The 17444-nt window shown below is 39.5% G+C and overlaps 2 protein-coding genes across 5 annotated transcripts in view; one reads left to right on the top strand and one right to left on the bottom strand.

The window, feature by feature from the left end:
* The window catches only part of SYNPO2 (synaptopodin 2), a 77766-nt gene extending 72988 nt beyond the window's left edge, over nucleotides 1-4778 (bottom strand). Inside the window, exon 1 of the mRNA XM_026034592.1 lies at nucleotides 4674-4778. Within this exon, the coding sequence (XP_025890377.1) occupies nucleotides 4674-4778 (105 nt within the window). The remainder of the gene's footprint in view (nucleotides 1-4673) is intronic.
* The window catches only part of SEC24D (SEC24 homolog D, COPII coat complex component), a 188388-nt gene that overhangs the window by 124208 nt on the left and 46736 nt on the right, over nucleotides 1-17444 (top strand). For all 4 annotated transcript variants that reach the window (XM_026034595.1, XM_026034594.1, XM_026034597.1 and 1 more), the window contains one exon: nucleotides 10369-10424. The gene's annotated coding sequence lies outside the window, so the exon portion shown is untranslated. The remainder of the gene's footprint in view (nucleotides 1-10368; nucleotides 10425-17444) is intronic.

Raw genomic sequence — 17444 nt, 5'->3', positions numbered from 1 at the left:
AAATGTGCCTTAGAAAGTTTCCTGAAAATCAGCAAATAGAAGCTATGTCAGACAGTCTGAAGAATGAATTTGAGAATAAGAGTTTGTCCAGGCTGGGAAAACCAACTATGTTTGGAAATGTGTTAGCTAGCAAGTTTAAACTGACAGAGCCCAAGTAAGGCAGGTTGTGTTTAAAATCATGCAGGTCAATGCTAAGCTCCCCTCCTCAACTATCATGTTTGAAACACAGCTCTCACAGTTGTATTTAAATTTTGGTTAAATGTCAGTTGATACAAATAGGGAAATATGAACAGGGTTGTGTTAGTCCTGTTAGTTACTTTAGTACTGAGCCTTCACATAGCTTGCTGCACATCTTGGTCTCAAACATGTGAGGATACAGTAAGATCTTACTAGACTGTGCATTAACTGGGGCATCCGGGCCCCTCGCAGCCCATGTGCAGGCAGCAGATCCCAGCGTCTGCTAATCCAGTTTTCCTGCCTGGCAATGTCAGCATGGACCCGTGGGGAAAACATGAGAGAATGACATGGACTTGAAAGAGTTTCCTTAATCCTAGCTGCAGTGATGTGCTTTGTGGATGGGCCAGCTGCTAGCAGCCCTCTCCAGACAGCGGCTTGCCTGGCCTAGCCTCAGCATCAAAAGCATTGCTGTGTTCACATGGCTCATCACTTCTTCCTCTCCCAGACTACGCATAAAAGTCACCTTGGTGAAAGTGTCCCTTACACTTTCACCCAGCTCTCAGGAATTATATCTAAACATCAGAATTTTGTGCCCTTGGTTCAGGTTGTTTTCAGCCTTTCGAGTTTCACTTTCAGTTTCAGGTTCTATTGAATGCAAAATGATGAAACTGAGACTTGAGTTGAAACTGGAGAATTTTGCTGAACAAGTGCACTAATCTAAAAGAGCCTGACAGACACTCATCACATGCCTTTGCTAAGCCAGAGGTAGAACTACTGTCTATGCAGCAACACCCGCAGAAGTCTCTCTCAGAAATAGGAAAAGTATTCACTAGGCTTATAGTTCACATTTATATAAGATAATATGCCTTTTTTTTTTTTTCCCCCCCAAAGTCAATTGACGTGTTAGAGAGTAGGTATTATGTCTGTAATTTTGCACTGGAAAGTGGCGTGGTGAAAATTAAAGCAATGGAAACTTGTTTTATTTTATTTTGCTAAGAATGTGGTGTTGCTGAAAAAGTACCCAAGGGCTATCAGTGCTTTATGAAAATGGCTGCGTGCTTCTCTGTGCACCTACATAGTGCTCTGCCATTGATGAATCGCGGAGCGATGAGGATCAGTGCTCTCATAGATATAAAATAGGTTAGTATAGTGCCTTTTGAAGATGACTTTCTTGCTGGGGTACGTGCATGTGTGCATATAGATATACACATACACACTGCATGTGTATATATATACACATACAATGTGTATATATATATATGGTAATGTACATATTATGCTTTGACCAGGTACTTCCAGAACTGATCTGAAATCTTTGACATGTGAGGCAGCTTCTAAATAACATTGATTTTCCCAAAGTCTCAAACATGAAAAACTACAGCATGATCAAATATAGGGATTTTTAAGAATTGGTTCATTTTTACTTTTAGGATGCTAGTATGGAGAAGAGGATTGAATTTCCTTTGAAATGCTCAGAGGTCTGAGTAATGGAACTTATAGTGCTTGAATAGTAGAACTGTGCAGTTAACCTCCCAAACTTAAATTAGCAAGACTGTGGCTGAGGCAAACAATGAGTTCATTAAATTGCTGTTTGGCAAATGTAAGCAATGTGCTGAACAGAACGTATCTCTGCTGCAACCAGATAATTTAATGGTGTTGCACTGTGGATGCATTACAAATCAAAATCATCTCCAAGGAAGCTCCATTAAATGACCCACTGCAGCAAGGATGCAACAGAGAGAATATAGAATATAGCTTCACTACATCTAATGTAACTGCCACAGTCAGGTGTTAGTAGAAAAAMTCCCAGAACTTCCTTTCAAATGCTAGTCTGCACATTCACCCCTAATTTTGTACCTCTCTAGGCAAAAAATCCATAATACACAGAAAAAAAAATCTTTCATATAGGTCACTGTGGCAAAAGAAAGGTTATCATATCTCGCTTTGCARTCCTATCTCTTGACTTCTTAGTTACCTAGGGTCGAGGTCCTGAAATTTCAGAACTATCCCCTGGTTTGGGAAGCAGTTAAGGTGCTTCCCAAGATTTCAGTGCAATACTGACATGTTTTTGCATGTCAGTCCATAGAATGTGCAAAATTACAATGTGCAATTTTTTAACTGAAAATAAGTTTTTAAAGAAGATTTTTTTKGGGGGAAGGAAGAAAGTCTGTCTCTACCTCTCTAATAATACTTAGTATGATACTTTACCCTGCAGTCCAAGCTCTTGTTGATTTAGTGGCCAYTCTATGTGCCTGCATTCAGGGGATAGCTCGCACCCACGCAAGGAGCCTCTGCAGCTTTCCCAGCTCCCATGGGCTAGGACACCAAGGCCGGGAATCCCCACTGCTCCTCAGACGTGCACCCGGAGGACGTGGGCAGTGGCCCCTGGCTCGTGCAGCTGCGTTCGTACGCGCCGGTGGGGAGGCTGGACCTTGCACGTGAAAGAAGGCAGAATTTGGTCGTGTTTGGGAAATGCACCCTAGCTCCTGGGTCTTGGTGCCCGTAGGAAAATTATTATGCAGTAGGTGGGTAATCCTTTAGTATTTCATGTACTGTTGGCTTCAGTTTTCCTCAATAATGAAAGTGGGAGGCTTTGCCTCTCCCCGGGAAGGGTCACATGGACTGTGGCTGCAGCCTCTAGCCCTGCCAGGCTGCAGTCCATAGAGCGAGCCCCGAAACGAGCTGGGGCTGTCAACTCCAAGATCCCACTTTTCAGCTAGAAACCAGTGTCAATTTTCAAATCTCTCTGAGGGACCAAATTACAAGTGCAGCGAATGGAGTGATCTGGAATTCACAAACCAAGCCACCCACCACCAGTCCCTCCAGAGGTCTGTAGTACTGACCTAYGCAGGCACCCACACTGGGCATGTTCTGTAGTACTCTCCTGCTTAGCCTATTGCTTGATAGCATTTGCAAGAAGACAAACTGACACTTGTTTGATATATTTCCTAAGAATAGATATATCTTAGTGGTAGATCAAAGCCTACCTATTAGAGGTAAATTACAACTATTACTTTTTAACCAGTTCTCAAAACTTAAAGTTTACTGATTCTTTTAAAACATCCCTGGCTCAGGTGGCCCTGTTTAGCATATGAATATGAAAAAAAAACTACTGTGCTTTTACTTTTGACTTTCCATAAACAAGGCTACTTGCCTTTCACCATTATTTGTAATTTTTAAAGTTCTAGCTAGAAGTTTTCACTAGATGGCAGGATTCCACTATCATCTATTATCAATGGACTTGCAAAGCAACAGTTCACATCAGTAGGAAATACTTTTGAACATATTCGAGTTTTGCAAAGTATCAAAACAAACAAAAAAATCACTATGAAGCAAAAATGATACATATGCTCAATAAATCATAGCTCTGTTAATGAATATGGTTAGTAGTATGGGCTCAAACCACTCAAAATTGTAGTGAAGTAAATTATTTTCCTGACAGTGGAGTTCAAAGAACTTTCTTTACAAACTGAGGTATACTTGCACATACTGCTTCTGCTATTTGTGAAAAAGTAACTGATCCAGTAAGTTTACTGCATCTAACTAATAAGTGCATAAACTTAAACTTTTTTTTTTTGTCTAAGGTTCATTTTAATCTTTTTTTTCTTTTAATCTTTCTGCCTTGTTCAAGACAGAACAAACGGTGCAGGGATCAGTCCCAGCACTGCTTCAGTGCTGACCACAGGGCTCTGTACATTTGTCCTCCTTGTCCAGGAGAACAGAGTGTGGCTCCATACAGCTATATAAGCCTTAATGACCCTGATAGATCGTCATTGTTGCGATGGAACGAGCACTGGTTTTTAGCAAAACTAGGTTTTAAAAGTTTTGGTTTTGTAATTTGGGGTTGCCAGTACTTGAGGGATATATTTTATATTTATTAGAAATGCCTATTTCATTTTTTTCCTTTTTTTTTCCTTTTTTTCTTTTTTCTCGTTTCATACATAGAGATAATTTATGAAGCGTTAGGCAACTTCCAGTGTCGTTCGTGAAATACAAGAGGGAAAGTTTGGTATCTATTAAAGCTGTTCTTAAGACTGGATAACTTTCCAAAAACAGAGATAGCTCAGTGTAATGCCTTCCAGGATTCCCAAAATAGTAAGAACATTTTCTCATGATAAGACTGTACTTATTTTATGCCTGGAGTATAAAAAGCAGTGTAAGTAGATGACAAACAGCATTTCCTAGTGTGAGACTCAATTTAGTGATACGCTGTGTGCCTTCAAAAGAGAGCAAATCAAATAGGAGTGGAAGGGTGGCAAGTACCCCCTCACAGTTTCAAAACTTTTATGTTCAAGGAAATATTTGCAATACTTGAAAATTATCTAGCAATAATCACTGCTTTTTATTAACAGCAAGCATAATCAGAATCTGTAGAAGTTCTGCAAAACACGTTAGCAAATTCAAACAAGCGTCACAGTAAGATTTGTCAGACAGACTCCTGTCCTTTTTCCTCCTTGCCACACAACTCTGAAAACATCTTTCTCTCRTGATCCTACCTTGGCGATTTGTAAAGGCTGCTTTTGCTCCTTGCCACCTTGCAATCTAAAGCCCCAAGGCGCCCCTCCGCTCATAGCAATGCAGRTATAATCCCCCGTGCCCATTTTCGTGCTGCAGTCAGGCAGTGTTCATATGCAGAAGAAGCTGGGAAAGTTGCCTCGCAGCTGCTGCCTGAGGTCTGTGAGCCGGAGCAGAGAGCGGAGCCCCGCGCTGCTGCCGCCGCGGGCCGCGCTGCCTAGTGCGCGCATTGCGGGCAGCGCAAGAGCTCGCGCCCGGGAAGGGCTCGGCCCACTCTGTCGTCAGCTTCCAGCGCTCAGCCCACCTCGGCCCTCGAGCGGGAAGCACAAGGGGCTGCCTCTGAACATGGGGCTCCTGTGACAGTCAAATCAGCAACAGTAAAAAGTAGTGCAGACCTCCTGGCGATGATTCAGGACATGAGTTAACTTCAGCATGAGCTCTAATTTCCCTGCATCTTGCACACAGAAGAAAGTGGAATCTCAAGTGGAACATCGTGCAGATCACATGGATAAGTGATGCACTCACGCTGAAAGCTTTAGGCTTTGCCTCCCCGCAGTGTGCACTTTGTGCAGAATGTGGATGTGTGTCTCCCCCTTCCCTCTCAGCACCCCCTCCCCTCTCACCCCCGATAAAATCAAAAAACTTCGTATTATAATTTCCGGATCTTGGAATTGCTTATATTGCTGGTTCTCTCTTGCTGTAGTGTAACTTAGAATCACTGCTGTTTAGCAATGGCCCAAATGATTGCAGGACTCTGATAACACCTGCTTCTGTGCATTACACCAGGGAAGGAGATTAATGGAATGAGGCAGCAATTTGATTTACTGATGGTATCAACAGGTGATTTGAATTTGTGCCACCAAAGGGCAACCACATTATAATCATGAGGGAAAAAAAGGATTTGGTGGAAAATTAATTAACTACTGACTTAGCAAACCTGGGTTCAATGAGCTTCTTTGTTACTGAATTGTAGACTCTAAACAGGTGAGCTGTTGCCRAGCTAGCTGGAGCTGTTTAGAAGGTTCATTAGCAAGGATGAAGATTGTCTCAGCTGAGGCAATGGTGGCAAGCAATGTGAGCACTGGTGCTCTCACTCAGCATGAAGGCAGCTAGCTGGGCTCAAGCTGTGCTGCGCTTCCAGTGAAGCTGGTCGCAAGAGAGCGTGTTTGGCAGGTAGGCAGAGACATCTTTAGCTGCTGTGTTCGTTCGGGAAGCAAAGCAGCTCTCGCTGAGTGGCTTGGGCATTGGGGGCTGATCTCAGATTCACACAGCCTAAATGCTACCTGGGTCCCTGGACGCACTGTTTGCAGGTGGTTGGCTCCTTGTCTTGACAGGTGTCAGGACAGGAGGATACACTTAGCACCTAAACTTAGAAAACTTGCAGCTAAGTATATCCCCATCTAAGTTGTCTCTGGCAATTCAATGTCCATACAGTGATGTTTCCCACTGCTGTAGCAATGTACTTTAAAGACCATCAGAGAAAATAGCAGAGGCTCTGCAGTTAGACTGAAATATCATGGCTGGAAAAAGGAGATGAACTTTTAAGGCATTTGAGCCCTTTATCCGGTATCCCAAAGCACTGAGGTAGCCCCAAAACTGTGAGGAGACAAGCTCCCTAATGAAGCAGAGGGAAACCTGGCTCTCTTGTTCTCAGGATTAAGAGGGAGAAGATTGCTTCCTCTTAGAAGTCAAAGGCTCTGAAGAAGCAGGACAACTGATGTTTGCCTTATACATAGATGCTTAAGGAAAGTACAAATGGCGACAGCATTCTTGTGAACAAACTGGTCTTTGAAGATACTTTGCTRCAGAAGCACTACTGGAAAAAGCCTTGTTTGAAATAACTTGGATCAAGGATGCTAAGGTAGTTYGAGGTGCTTTTTACTCTCCGGCACAATGTTGGTTTGTTGCTGTAGAAGAAGCCAAAACACCAGGAGCTGGTTGATTTTTGTTGTATACTGCATGTGAACTGCTCCCATGCAGCTGCTGAAGTATCAGTAGTCGTTAATTAAATATCATGTTACATCTATGTATGCTGCTCTAGACGAGAGAGCAAAGAGGAATAATTTGATTTAATCATAGGATTTGATTTTTATCAAAGGAAATTAATTTAAATTTGATAAAAGGTAAGATAAAAGTGGAACTATTTGGCAAGGAACATTTGGTAAATTGATCTTATTAGCAAAAATTAATGGCTTTCTATAGCATTATGTAAATGTTTTGGGAAGATTCTTAAAAGTATTTTTCAGTATTTGCTTAATGATATACTAGATTCTAATTTTTGAAATCTATGTAGTCCTCTATAGTTTTAACAGAGAGAGGAAGAAATAAGTTTGTCCTAGTCAGCGTGTTAAGGGTTTTTCACTTGATTTAAAAAAAGGCAATTTTTTTTCTCTGTAGAAGAGACCTGGCAATTTGCCCTCAGTAAGGAAATCCTTTGAAGTCTGTTACTAAGCTATTCTTGTGATGGAGAGATCTAGAGCATTTTTCTTTTCCTTATCTATTAAAAAACAATGCCTGATAGGCATTAAGGACTTCCATTTACCATATATGACTTTCTTAAATGCTTATGCTTCAGCATGTCCTTGCTTTTTAATACTAGTCTTATCTTATTTTACATTCTCTGCATCCTTTGGGATTTTTAAATGCGGGCCAGAAACTGAACAGATGATAAAAGTTGAGCCATTTGTGTCATTTTAGTCTCTGTTTTAGTATGAATATATTGCATGAATCTTGAGATAATTTTTGAATGTGACTGAAAAACTCTAAGATACCAACAGCCACAGCYATTTAACCATTCCCACCGTCTCCACAACATTCACTGAAGCCAAATGATTCAAATCTAGTTAATTTAATAAACTTGGCAAATGACATATACCAGACTTCACTCAGTACCAGTATCTGTCTTTTTCCCCAAATACAGGCAAAATTTTGGCATGGGTCTGATCTGCTATTATAMGATCTGAGTGGAAGAAAAAAATCCCATGTCAAAGTGCAGCTGCTTATTTGCTTCTAAGAAGTGGCAATCAGCAAATTTAGCACACTAGCTTTAACATGCTGTCATAACCTAAGGGTGGCCATACTTAGAGCACCATGAGGCCATCTAGCCTATCTGTTTGGTAGGGAGGGTGAAAAGTAGATGATTAGAAAAGCAAACGAGAACATGAAAGCCCTACAATACTTTCCCCAAGCCGCCTCCAGCAGTTGCTACTCAAAGACTTCCTCAGTTTCTGAGTATTTAGAGTATTAACTTAGTATTTAGAGTATTAACTCTGTGAATTTCTCTTCCATTAACTTTTCCAGGCTCCTCTTGAGCTCACAAAACCTTTAGACTAAAGCTCTTTGCAGGAAGGYAGCCCAGCTGTGTTATGACATGAAGAACCACTACTTCTTCTCCAACCCTGGCTCATGCGCTCTCGGCTGAGGTCTCTTACCCCTTGCTTCAGAGGAAACTGAAGCAGCAATCCGCAACCACACTTTTCCAGGCCACTTATTTTAAGACCTCTCTTATGTCCTCCTCACTCTTCCATTTTCCAAGCAGAAGAGGAATTAATCATTTCTTATGCAGGAGCCACCTCATACTACTTGCCTTTCTGTAAATTCTCTATATTTCTCCTGCATTGTTTTGAGATGGTGGCCTAGGGGACGGTGCAGTGTTCTGCAGGGTGACAAAATTAGGATTTATGCAATAACGTGATATTCTCTTTTTGTTCTCCAATAGCTCACTCTGACATTAGTAACACCTGATTAGTGTTTTCAGGTGCTGCTGAGCTGATGTTTCCATGGAACTATATGTTAAAATCCCAAGATGTTGCCTGATGATAGCCAGTTCAAAGCTCATTGTTTTATATGTGAAGTTAAATGTTTTTTCCCCATGTGCTTCACTTTATATTTATAAGCTGTCTTACGGTATGGCTGCTTAGTTTTCCCAAAAGTCTTTGGTGGAGGAATTTGTTGAAAGCCTTTTGTAAATCCAAGGTCAAGCAGATCACTCTTATCCAGGTGTTTTTTGATCCCTTCAAAGGATTGCTTTAGGTTTGTAAGGCAAAAGTTGCTTTAACTCTTCCCAGATAAATCATATTTATCCAGGTGTCCACTATTTCTTCCTATAGTGGTGGCCTGTTTGTTTGGTATAGATATCAGGTTTACAGGCATGTTGCTTTCTGAATCTTTCTTGGAACATGTTTCTTATAATTTTTAAAAATGTCTCAGGTAACAAGGCAGTTTTAAATTAGTGATAGCTGTTTCTGTCTTGAATTCCTTTAAAGCTCTTGGGGGAATACTGTGTGGTCTTGATGGCTTCACGTTTGTTTTGCTTACCTCGTATACAATTACTTGTCCATATAGCTTCTTTTTTTTTTTTTTTTTTTTTTTTTTTATAACAACACCCATTTGTGATCTTGAACAGTTTTCTATCAGAAGACTTCTCTAAAATCTAATTTGAACCAAGTAGTTCTGTAATTTGGTTCGGAAGACATTTCAAAAATGCCAGAAGCAGCAAGGCAGATGTCCATGTTTCATTCAGCAATAAAAGAACAGTAGCAGTTTCACCTGTGCTTTTCTGCAGTAGTATCCTAGGTCTAAGGGTTCTTTGGAAATGCAAAAACGTTCAACCCATTTCTTTGTAATCTCCACTTTATAGGAGGCTTTTTTTTTTTTTTTTGCCATAAATACCTAGACCATTTCTTCCCTATTACACATTTCATATTCTTTATCTGATCTTTTTCATATGAAATGAAGATAAGCTATTCCCCTTAGAATGGCTGTTTTTAACAGCTCTCTAGTAAAATCTAACTATATCCACTATAAACAGTTTAAGAAATTACATAATTCATTGCAGGATGTGGTTGCAGACAATTGGGAGAATTAGCAGGGAAAAGATTGGTGCTTTTTCATTTTGTTTGTTTAATAATTACAGTGAGGGTGGAAAAAAGGCACTTGCAAACATATAACTAGTTAAACGAAAGAAAAGATAAAATCTTTTTATTGTCATTTAAGCAGACACAAAATACAGTCTCTTCCAAATGAAGTGAAAATGTTCTTTTCTAATATCTATTCCTTGAAATAGAACAAATAAATAAAAAGTAAATTCTGCAAGCAAAAAATAATATCAGGTTACCTAGCCTATGTTATTGTCCTAAATCATTGCCTAGCAACATTCCTTGTTTTAATAGTACAATTTTATATAGTTTTATAAAGGACAAGCAAATTTTGAAGAGAGCCAAGTGATTTTTTTACCAAACTTTATCTAAGTAAAAAATACATTTCTGCTTAATTCTTATCCTTAATATTTATTCTCCTTAGTTTAGAAACAACAAAATAAAGAAAAAAAAAAAAAAAAACACAGAACCACATGGGAAAGGTTTCACTTTCAGAAAAGGTATAAAATGACAAACAAAGTGAAATATGCTGATGGCACATGCAAATGTTTAGCTCCAGCTAACATTTGTTAAAGCTGATTGCTCTTCTTTCCTGTGCAATTTCTCTTGTCCTACAACAGAAATTAATACAATCCAGATGTTTTCATTGCATGAGAAACTTCACAATGCACTGCAAACTAGATAGATAGGGATTTCTAACTGAAACTGCAGCCCTGTAGCAATTAAAGTACTGTAAAACAATAATACTGAGTTCTTTGTGAGGAGAAAAGAGAATAAAAATTCAACTTTTTTTTTTCAGTGACCCAAGTACCTGGAAGACCAGACTGGGAGTTCCTGCCCACAGTGATAAGAGATGTAAGCAATTTCTCGCAGGGTTATTGGGTTGTTGGGTTAGATACCAGTTTTGAATTTTAGAAGTATTCCTGTTCCAGCCTTTCCTTCTGTTTCCATAAYGCTGAATGAAGTATAGCGGAAGAAGTAGAGAAAGGTTCTGAATCTGACTGTGGTGTGAGAAATGGTTTTCTTGAAAACATAAAACAAATGTTTTTAGAATTTTAGAAGGTGAAGCAATTCTTGTTCTAAGCTGAAATACATAAGTTGAACTGTGAAGTTCTGAAAAGATAAAAGCCTGCCAGTGTAAATGGCAATAAATGAGAAAGCTAATTCTCAATCAAGCTTCTCTTTAAGGGGGAGAAGTAATTTGCTGTTGTGCTCTGTTAGAAATAAATCATTTTGACCTCCATACCAGCCCAGCAAAGTTTAACAATGTTTCAGATGTGAAGGAAGGGTCAAGGTTTTGCTTATTTTTCTTCCCTACCTCTCTGTTTCCTGACTCAGATGAGTAATAGTAACTCTAGTCAGAAGCAAAGATTTTATAATGCAGGTAGCCCAYGTAGGACAATGTTCCTTTTGATGATAGACTTAGCAATAGTCACAATTATTCCTTTCATTAAGTTAAAGGACCTCCGAGAGACCTGAGCTGATTGCACATGCAGTTAATATAGATATTGTTATTCTGCAAGTGTGTTTTTAGTTACAGATTACATTACCATCAGCTATATGGTTCACTAGGAAGGCAAGTTATGAGGCAGCTGGAAACGGAAAGTTTGCTATGCCATCACCAGAAGGGTATTTCTCAGCAATTTCATTAGTATGAGTCACCTACATCCTTGTGGTCATTCTATCATCATGATTTTAAGATCTCTTGTAAGTAAGAAAACAGCAGAAGAAGCCATTTGCTCCTCCAAAACACAGAAACTAAGTTAGCGTGTTTGAACATTACTGACAATTGATGAAACAGTATCAGTTCATATAGAAAGATATCTACTGAAATGAAGTACTGCCACAATTCACCATGCCAGGAGGTAGATCAGTGAAGGTATGGGGTATTGATATGTGAAGATATATGTATGCACAAGTGGAACAGATCACAGATCCTCTGCACCTAAAAACTCATCACCATTAAAGTACAGTGAGTAAAAAGATATGGATAGATTGAGTCAGGAGTTTGGAGAACAGAAGTCCAGTATCTTTGGTCTTTCACCTACTCAGTCTAGAACCAGTTCCAGATACCAAGAGATATATTTAGAGACACAGATATATTTTTTCCCTTGTCTCTCAAAGCCTTTCAGGAAGGCTTTTGAATTTCCAGGTGTACAACCCTGCCATGCTCCAGCAGCACTCTGTAATAGGTGCTAGCCTTGTTCCCTTCCTTCTTCCTTCCTGTTTGTATTGGTAGACACCTGGGAATTGCAAGTGATCTTGATGCAGCCAATGTGCCTTGCAACAGGGACCGGCTAGGTGTATGAAAAGACATGGATTTCAGAATGATTTAGAAGAATCAATGTGCAAATTACCTACAACAGTTCATAGAGAATTTGTAGTGAAGGAGTTTCATCTTGCTCTCCCAACAAGAGTTGTGAATATGGAATTTTCTGTAATTTGCTTTTTGTTAAATTGAATGGTGGGAATTAGTGTTCTTATTTGTCACTCCATTGATCGTGACTTGGATTAGCAAGCAAAAATTAATTTTCCCTCAGGATTTGAGGAGACTCTTGGGTATTTCCACCTCATTTTGGTTCCCAAATGATGGGATGATTGCATTTGGTCTTCATATGATGCAAGAGGGCCTTTGCTTAACRTCCCTTAAGAGAAAGGAAAACTATTTCTCTGTTTCTGTGGGATTGTTTTCCCTTTTTGGCAGGATCATCGTCAGATTCCTACTAATAGTGCTTAAAGGGATCAAAGCTGTATTTTTTGTGCAAAAGCTTTTGGATCTTGAACTGAATAAGTATGTAAGTAGGTATTCTATGTTTATCATAATTCCTCACTTCTGCCATAATAATACACCCTGCCCTTTGAATTATCATTTAAAAGCGGAGGTTAATCAATACAAGACATTTTATCTATTTATTCATCATAGGCAGTCAGCTTTTATGATCTCCCCTTTTCCTACTGAAAGAATCCAGTGCAAACATTTCATGCCTACTAATTGACTAAACAAATAGACCATGCTTAACTCTGTCCTGATGTCCTACAATGGCAGAAATCCAGAGTAACCATATCATACCCAGCTGCAGAATTCATGATTTTAAACATAGTTTAGTGAAAAATTAGACTCAAATGACAGCTTAACAGGGACCTGGAGATTGAACGGCGCTTGAAGATTTAATATTAGTCTGGTAAATATTCATCTGCATCAAATTTCGTATCACTTTTTAAATTTTGTTTCATGTGAGCTAGCATAAAAGTGATTAATTTCCTTTGACTAGTTGCTTTTGAAAAGCACAGTGACTGATTACACGCATGGCTATGATCCAGCATAAAAATCAACCATTTTTGCAYTGTAATTTAAAGCATGCATTGTTTTTTACTTGAAAGCCTCATAGGATTTAATTTGTTAGCAGAGGAAACAAGAAAGGTAGAAGCGGAGGAAGAATTGTGTTATAATATAGTACGGGTCTCAGGAAACTTGGGCTTAGTTTATATATGTGCGCATTCGCTCTTAACTTTTGTCTGGATCTGTAAAATGGGAGAAATGGCCATTCAGCAGTGTAACCTTGAGAAGTGTGCTTCCACTTCTCAAATACTTGGTGCTTAGTTTGTATCTTTTGAATCTTCTTCTTTGATCTTTCCTCTGCACGCTGCTATTATAAATATTCAGTGTCTGCCCTGGTGGGTCTATGATGTTGGTGGCTAGAGCTACAGCCTCTAGCAAGAGGGCAGCGCGTAATGTTGTTACAGCATTAGGTTATGCCTGCGTAGGGCTAATGTTTCCCTCTGTCTGCATCTGGATGGCTCTGTTTGGATTGTGACCAGAGAAACCATAACAATGAAATGATATAGCAAGGACCTCCCTGCATGAAACCTTACATGTGAGTAATGGCAAAGATTAAAAAGCACTTCAAAATACTCTCATTCCTGGCCATATGAGCAAGAGTTCCAGCTCTCTGTTTTGATTATTAATTCCTTTTCAAATGAAGCAGATTATGTTAGAAAACTCTGCCCTGCAAAACCACCTTGGTGTTTAACCCCTGCTGATCCTACATATTTTCCTGTTGCACYGTATCTTACTGTCAAGAGCCAGTTTACACTTCGCAGTTTCTTCTGTCTTTGGCATAGGCTTCTGCTTTCAGGTGATAATCTCCCACATGGCTGATTTTGGCATGGATTTCTAGACAACCGCTACTATCTGCAAATCCTGACCAAGTGTTTTCTTGTGCATCCACAGGGCAAATCCTGTGTGTGCGCGTGTGAGCCTAAGCAGGCGGTGGGATTTGAGTCCTGTCCGGTGTTAGCTGGGTGCTAGTGGCATCTCGTCTCCTCTCTTCGTTCTTTCATTCAGAGAAGTGGGTTGGTTACTTGATTGTGATTGACTTAACTCTGATTTTTATTGGTGGGAAGTTGATTCAGTTGATATGAGAGGTACCCAAGCAGCACAAAACCAGTAAGTATTCTGAAAAAAGAAATATTCTCTACTGATATATCAGTAAATATCAGATATACTGAAATAGCGGTATTGATATTTTTACAAATAAGAGATCTATTTGTTTTGCTGCTATGTAGAACTTCTACCATATTTGCATGTTCRGGTAGAGGATTTCTTCCTCCCATATTAACAGTGGTGGAAAGCAGAATTGCAGTGAATGTTAGCATAAATGTATACCCAAGAGTTCAGTATTATTGCATTATTTTACCCAAACAACAGCAGCAATATCAAGAAAATATTCTGAAAAGACTTTATGTGTGTTTTCTTTTTATRTATAGGGCAGTGTGTAAGGGGTGTACTTTAATAAGAAATTCTAACTGCCATWGAGATTATCTAACCAAAATATCAGTATTTACCTCTGTTGTAGCCATATTTATTTCTAGCTTGTTTAGCATTTTATATTAGAAACGCAACTGCATGAGTCACAGCACTGATGAACGTGACTTGTCCTACATTGGACAGTGCTGTTCCTTGAAATACCACATATTTAATCTGACCTCACAGTCATATTTTCCTCAGAAAAGCATAATGGCTTCTATATACGTCTGCCTCTGAAGGTCTGTCTTCACTTTCATTTTAAATAGTTTTTTTGGTAAATATTCATTTTTATTTGGCTTTTAAAGTGCCTCAAATTGTAAACTGTTTCTCCATATCTTAATAATAACAGTAGACAAAACATCATTAATGAGTTTAGTGATTATATGTAAGCAAGACGAGAAAGGCATCCTTTTATATAAACAGCTTTTAGAACCCTTTTGATGTTGTGCAAAAGCAAACCTGTTATGTCTATAGAAATAATATATGAAATTAAGAAGCCAGTATCAACAGAAAAGCCTTTGAAAATATAAAATATTTGGAGTTCTATAAACTATTCCCCACATCTTCTGCCACAGAATTGTTTAGAATATACTTTGATAGGAGGCGATCATATAGTGCTGAACTTAACACTTTATTACAATTTAATAACAATTTATTACAATTCCTTGCTGAAGCTTAAAGTTAACACAATTAATGTCAACTGTTACAAATGCTATGGTAGGGCTAACATCATGAGAGATGTTCATCTCCCAAAGATTTCAATACAGTCTTTTACATAACCCAGTGGTTCTGTAACCTATAGGCTCCCAAGCTGGTGGGAGGCCATTGTGTTTCCGACCTAACAGAGAAATTTCTAATGAGAACTGAAGTAGTGAYACTTTAGAGGCAGAAGTTTTGCTGTCTTTTAGTCTAGATATGAAAGTGTACAGATTTAGACAATTTCCTCTATTTGCTTCACCAGTAATACTAAATTATGTCTAAAATGTATGTAACCGCATTAGTTTTCAGTAGCATTGCACAGGTACAATTTTGCAACAAACTGATTGCTAGGGGTTGTAACTTCACCTGCAGGATCTTCATTACTGAGGATAATAAGCAAGAAGAAAAGAAGCAGCCAGATCTTATGATAAAGTTTGATTCAAATGATTCACATTTTTAAGGTGACATCAGTTTGGTATTCCTAGAATATCATTTTATGAAATCACTTTTCAGACTAGGAATGCACTTAAATCTTTAATGATGTTTCTGCATTTTTGAAATTGAACAACACAATTACTTCTACTGTTTACAGCTGGAAACTGTAAATATTACTTGTAGCTTCAAAATGTACTGTAATATGCTGTCTTCTGTCTTAGTATTATGTGCTGACAGACAACAGATGTGAAACCACTTCCTCCAGCAGAGGTATCTCGATCCATTTTCAGAGCAGGCCTACAACAGGGGAAAAATTGACAGTGGCATCGCTTCTTTCCTGTCTTCTGCTCATCTCACCTTCCAGGTTCACCAGTGACTATTTCAGAGAGGGAAGGATGGGGCAGGAAATATTCAGTGGCCAACTGTGGGGATCTGGGCTGAATTATCTGCAGCTGCTTACTGTTAATAGTTAGACACAACGGGACTGGTGGGACAAGAGATTGGCCCAACTCCACAATAAGATATGGAGTGTCCATGCTCAAAATAGGAGTTTTTCTCTGAGTGGCTTGCAGRTCTGTGACAGTGGCTTGGGTTTTTAGAGGTTCACTTTCATAAGTGAAGTGCTTGCATGCCCAGGCAAAGGGAGAGAGACAACAGGTACYTCTGAAACTACGGTATGTCCGTGATGAAAGATGTGTATTATATTTTGCTTATGAAATAAGCTGATAATGCTGCAGTAAGAAATGCACACAACTAATACTTTTCAGCTCAGGGACTAGGTTTTTCATTCCAGTTAGATAGGTGTGTGCAATTTGGAAAGTTTTAGCAAAATTTCTCTCGCAAATCCAACAGTAATGGTTCCAGTAAGGTGTAAACAAGCGGCTTCTAATGGCGATATAAAGACAGGTGAAGAGTCATTCCTAGCAAAAGGCTATTCCCGTCTGCTTTGTGTTGCTTATTGAGACTTCTTGCAAGTGTAAGGAGGTTCTTCCATGTTAAATGAGGCCCGTGGATACTTTCATATGTATATATATTTTCATATATATTCATTTAATCTATATTCATATATATATKAATATATTCATATGTATATAAAGCATTGCGGTTTGGGGTTTTTTTTAGAAATATTTTGTAGAGTAATGATGTTTTAACAGTTTTCTGAGAATATCCATTGGTACAATTTAGCTCCATTTACGAATCATGTAAAAGTGTTTCTTACTCTTAAAAACTTTCATAAGGTTGGAGATCAAACAATCAGAATCTGAGAAACAGTATGAAGCCTGATTCCAGATAAATACAAGTCAGGAAGTAATCTTCAACTGAGTGACTGAATGGTGACTATTTTTTCACCTCCCTGACTCCAGGTCTGTGATGGTTTGTTTCTGCATTGGAAAGCACAGTTGCTTTGCAATAGGCCCTTCTCATGTTACTACATGTTTCTATTTTAATTACAAAAATATTGACCCTAGCCAAGGTAGTATCTGTAAAGGTATTTGAACAGTAACTAAAACTAGAGTAGGCAAACAAGTACCTGCATCGTATTTCACACTCTTAATTTTGCCGTCTGAATGTCCCTTAAATTGTATTATAAGAAAAAGTGTATTTTAGGATGTTGTTTCAAGGGGACTTTATTAGAGAAGGGAAAATCCGCCGGTGACAGCACTTGTTTGTAAGCCGCGGGTGCCCTGCACGAGGGCTCGCGTGGGCCCCACGGTCCCGGGGCTTCCTGCCCGTCCCTGGCGAGCCGCTGGATCCATCCCGGCGCGTCCCGCGCCCGGCGGCTCCGTCACCCTCTCGCCTCTGCCGCCTGGCCGGGCAAGGCCTGAAAGGAGGCGGCCTGAAAAGCAGCACTTGGGGCACCCCGTCCCGGGCCGCCCGCTGCCGTACCGCGGCCTGCGCGGCCGCCCCCCGCCCCCGGCTCTGCGGCTGCCCGC

The sequence above is a fragment of the Nothoprocta perdicaria genome, unplaced genomic scaffold (assembly GCF_003342845.1).
Source record: "Nothoprocta perdicaria isolate Ctin4 unplaced genomic scaffold, notPer1 scaffold_149, whole genome shotgun sequence".
Classification (NCBI taxonomy): Eukaryota; Metazoa; Chordata; class Aves; order Tinamiformes; family Tinamidae; genus Nothoprocta; species Nothoprocta perdicaria.
This window is presented reverse-complemented; position numbering and strand designations above follow the sequence as displayed.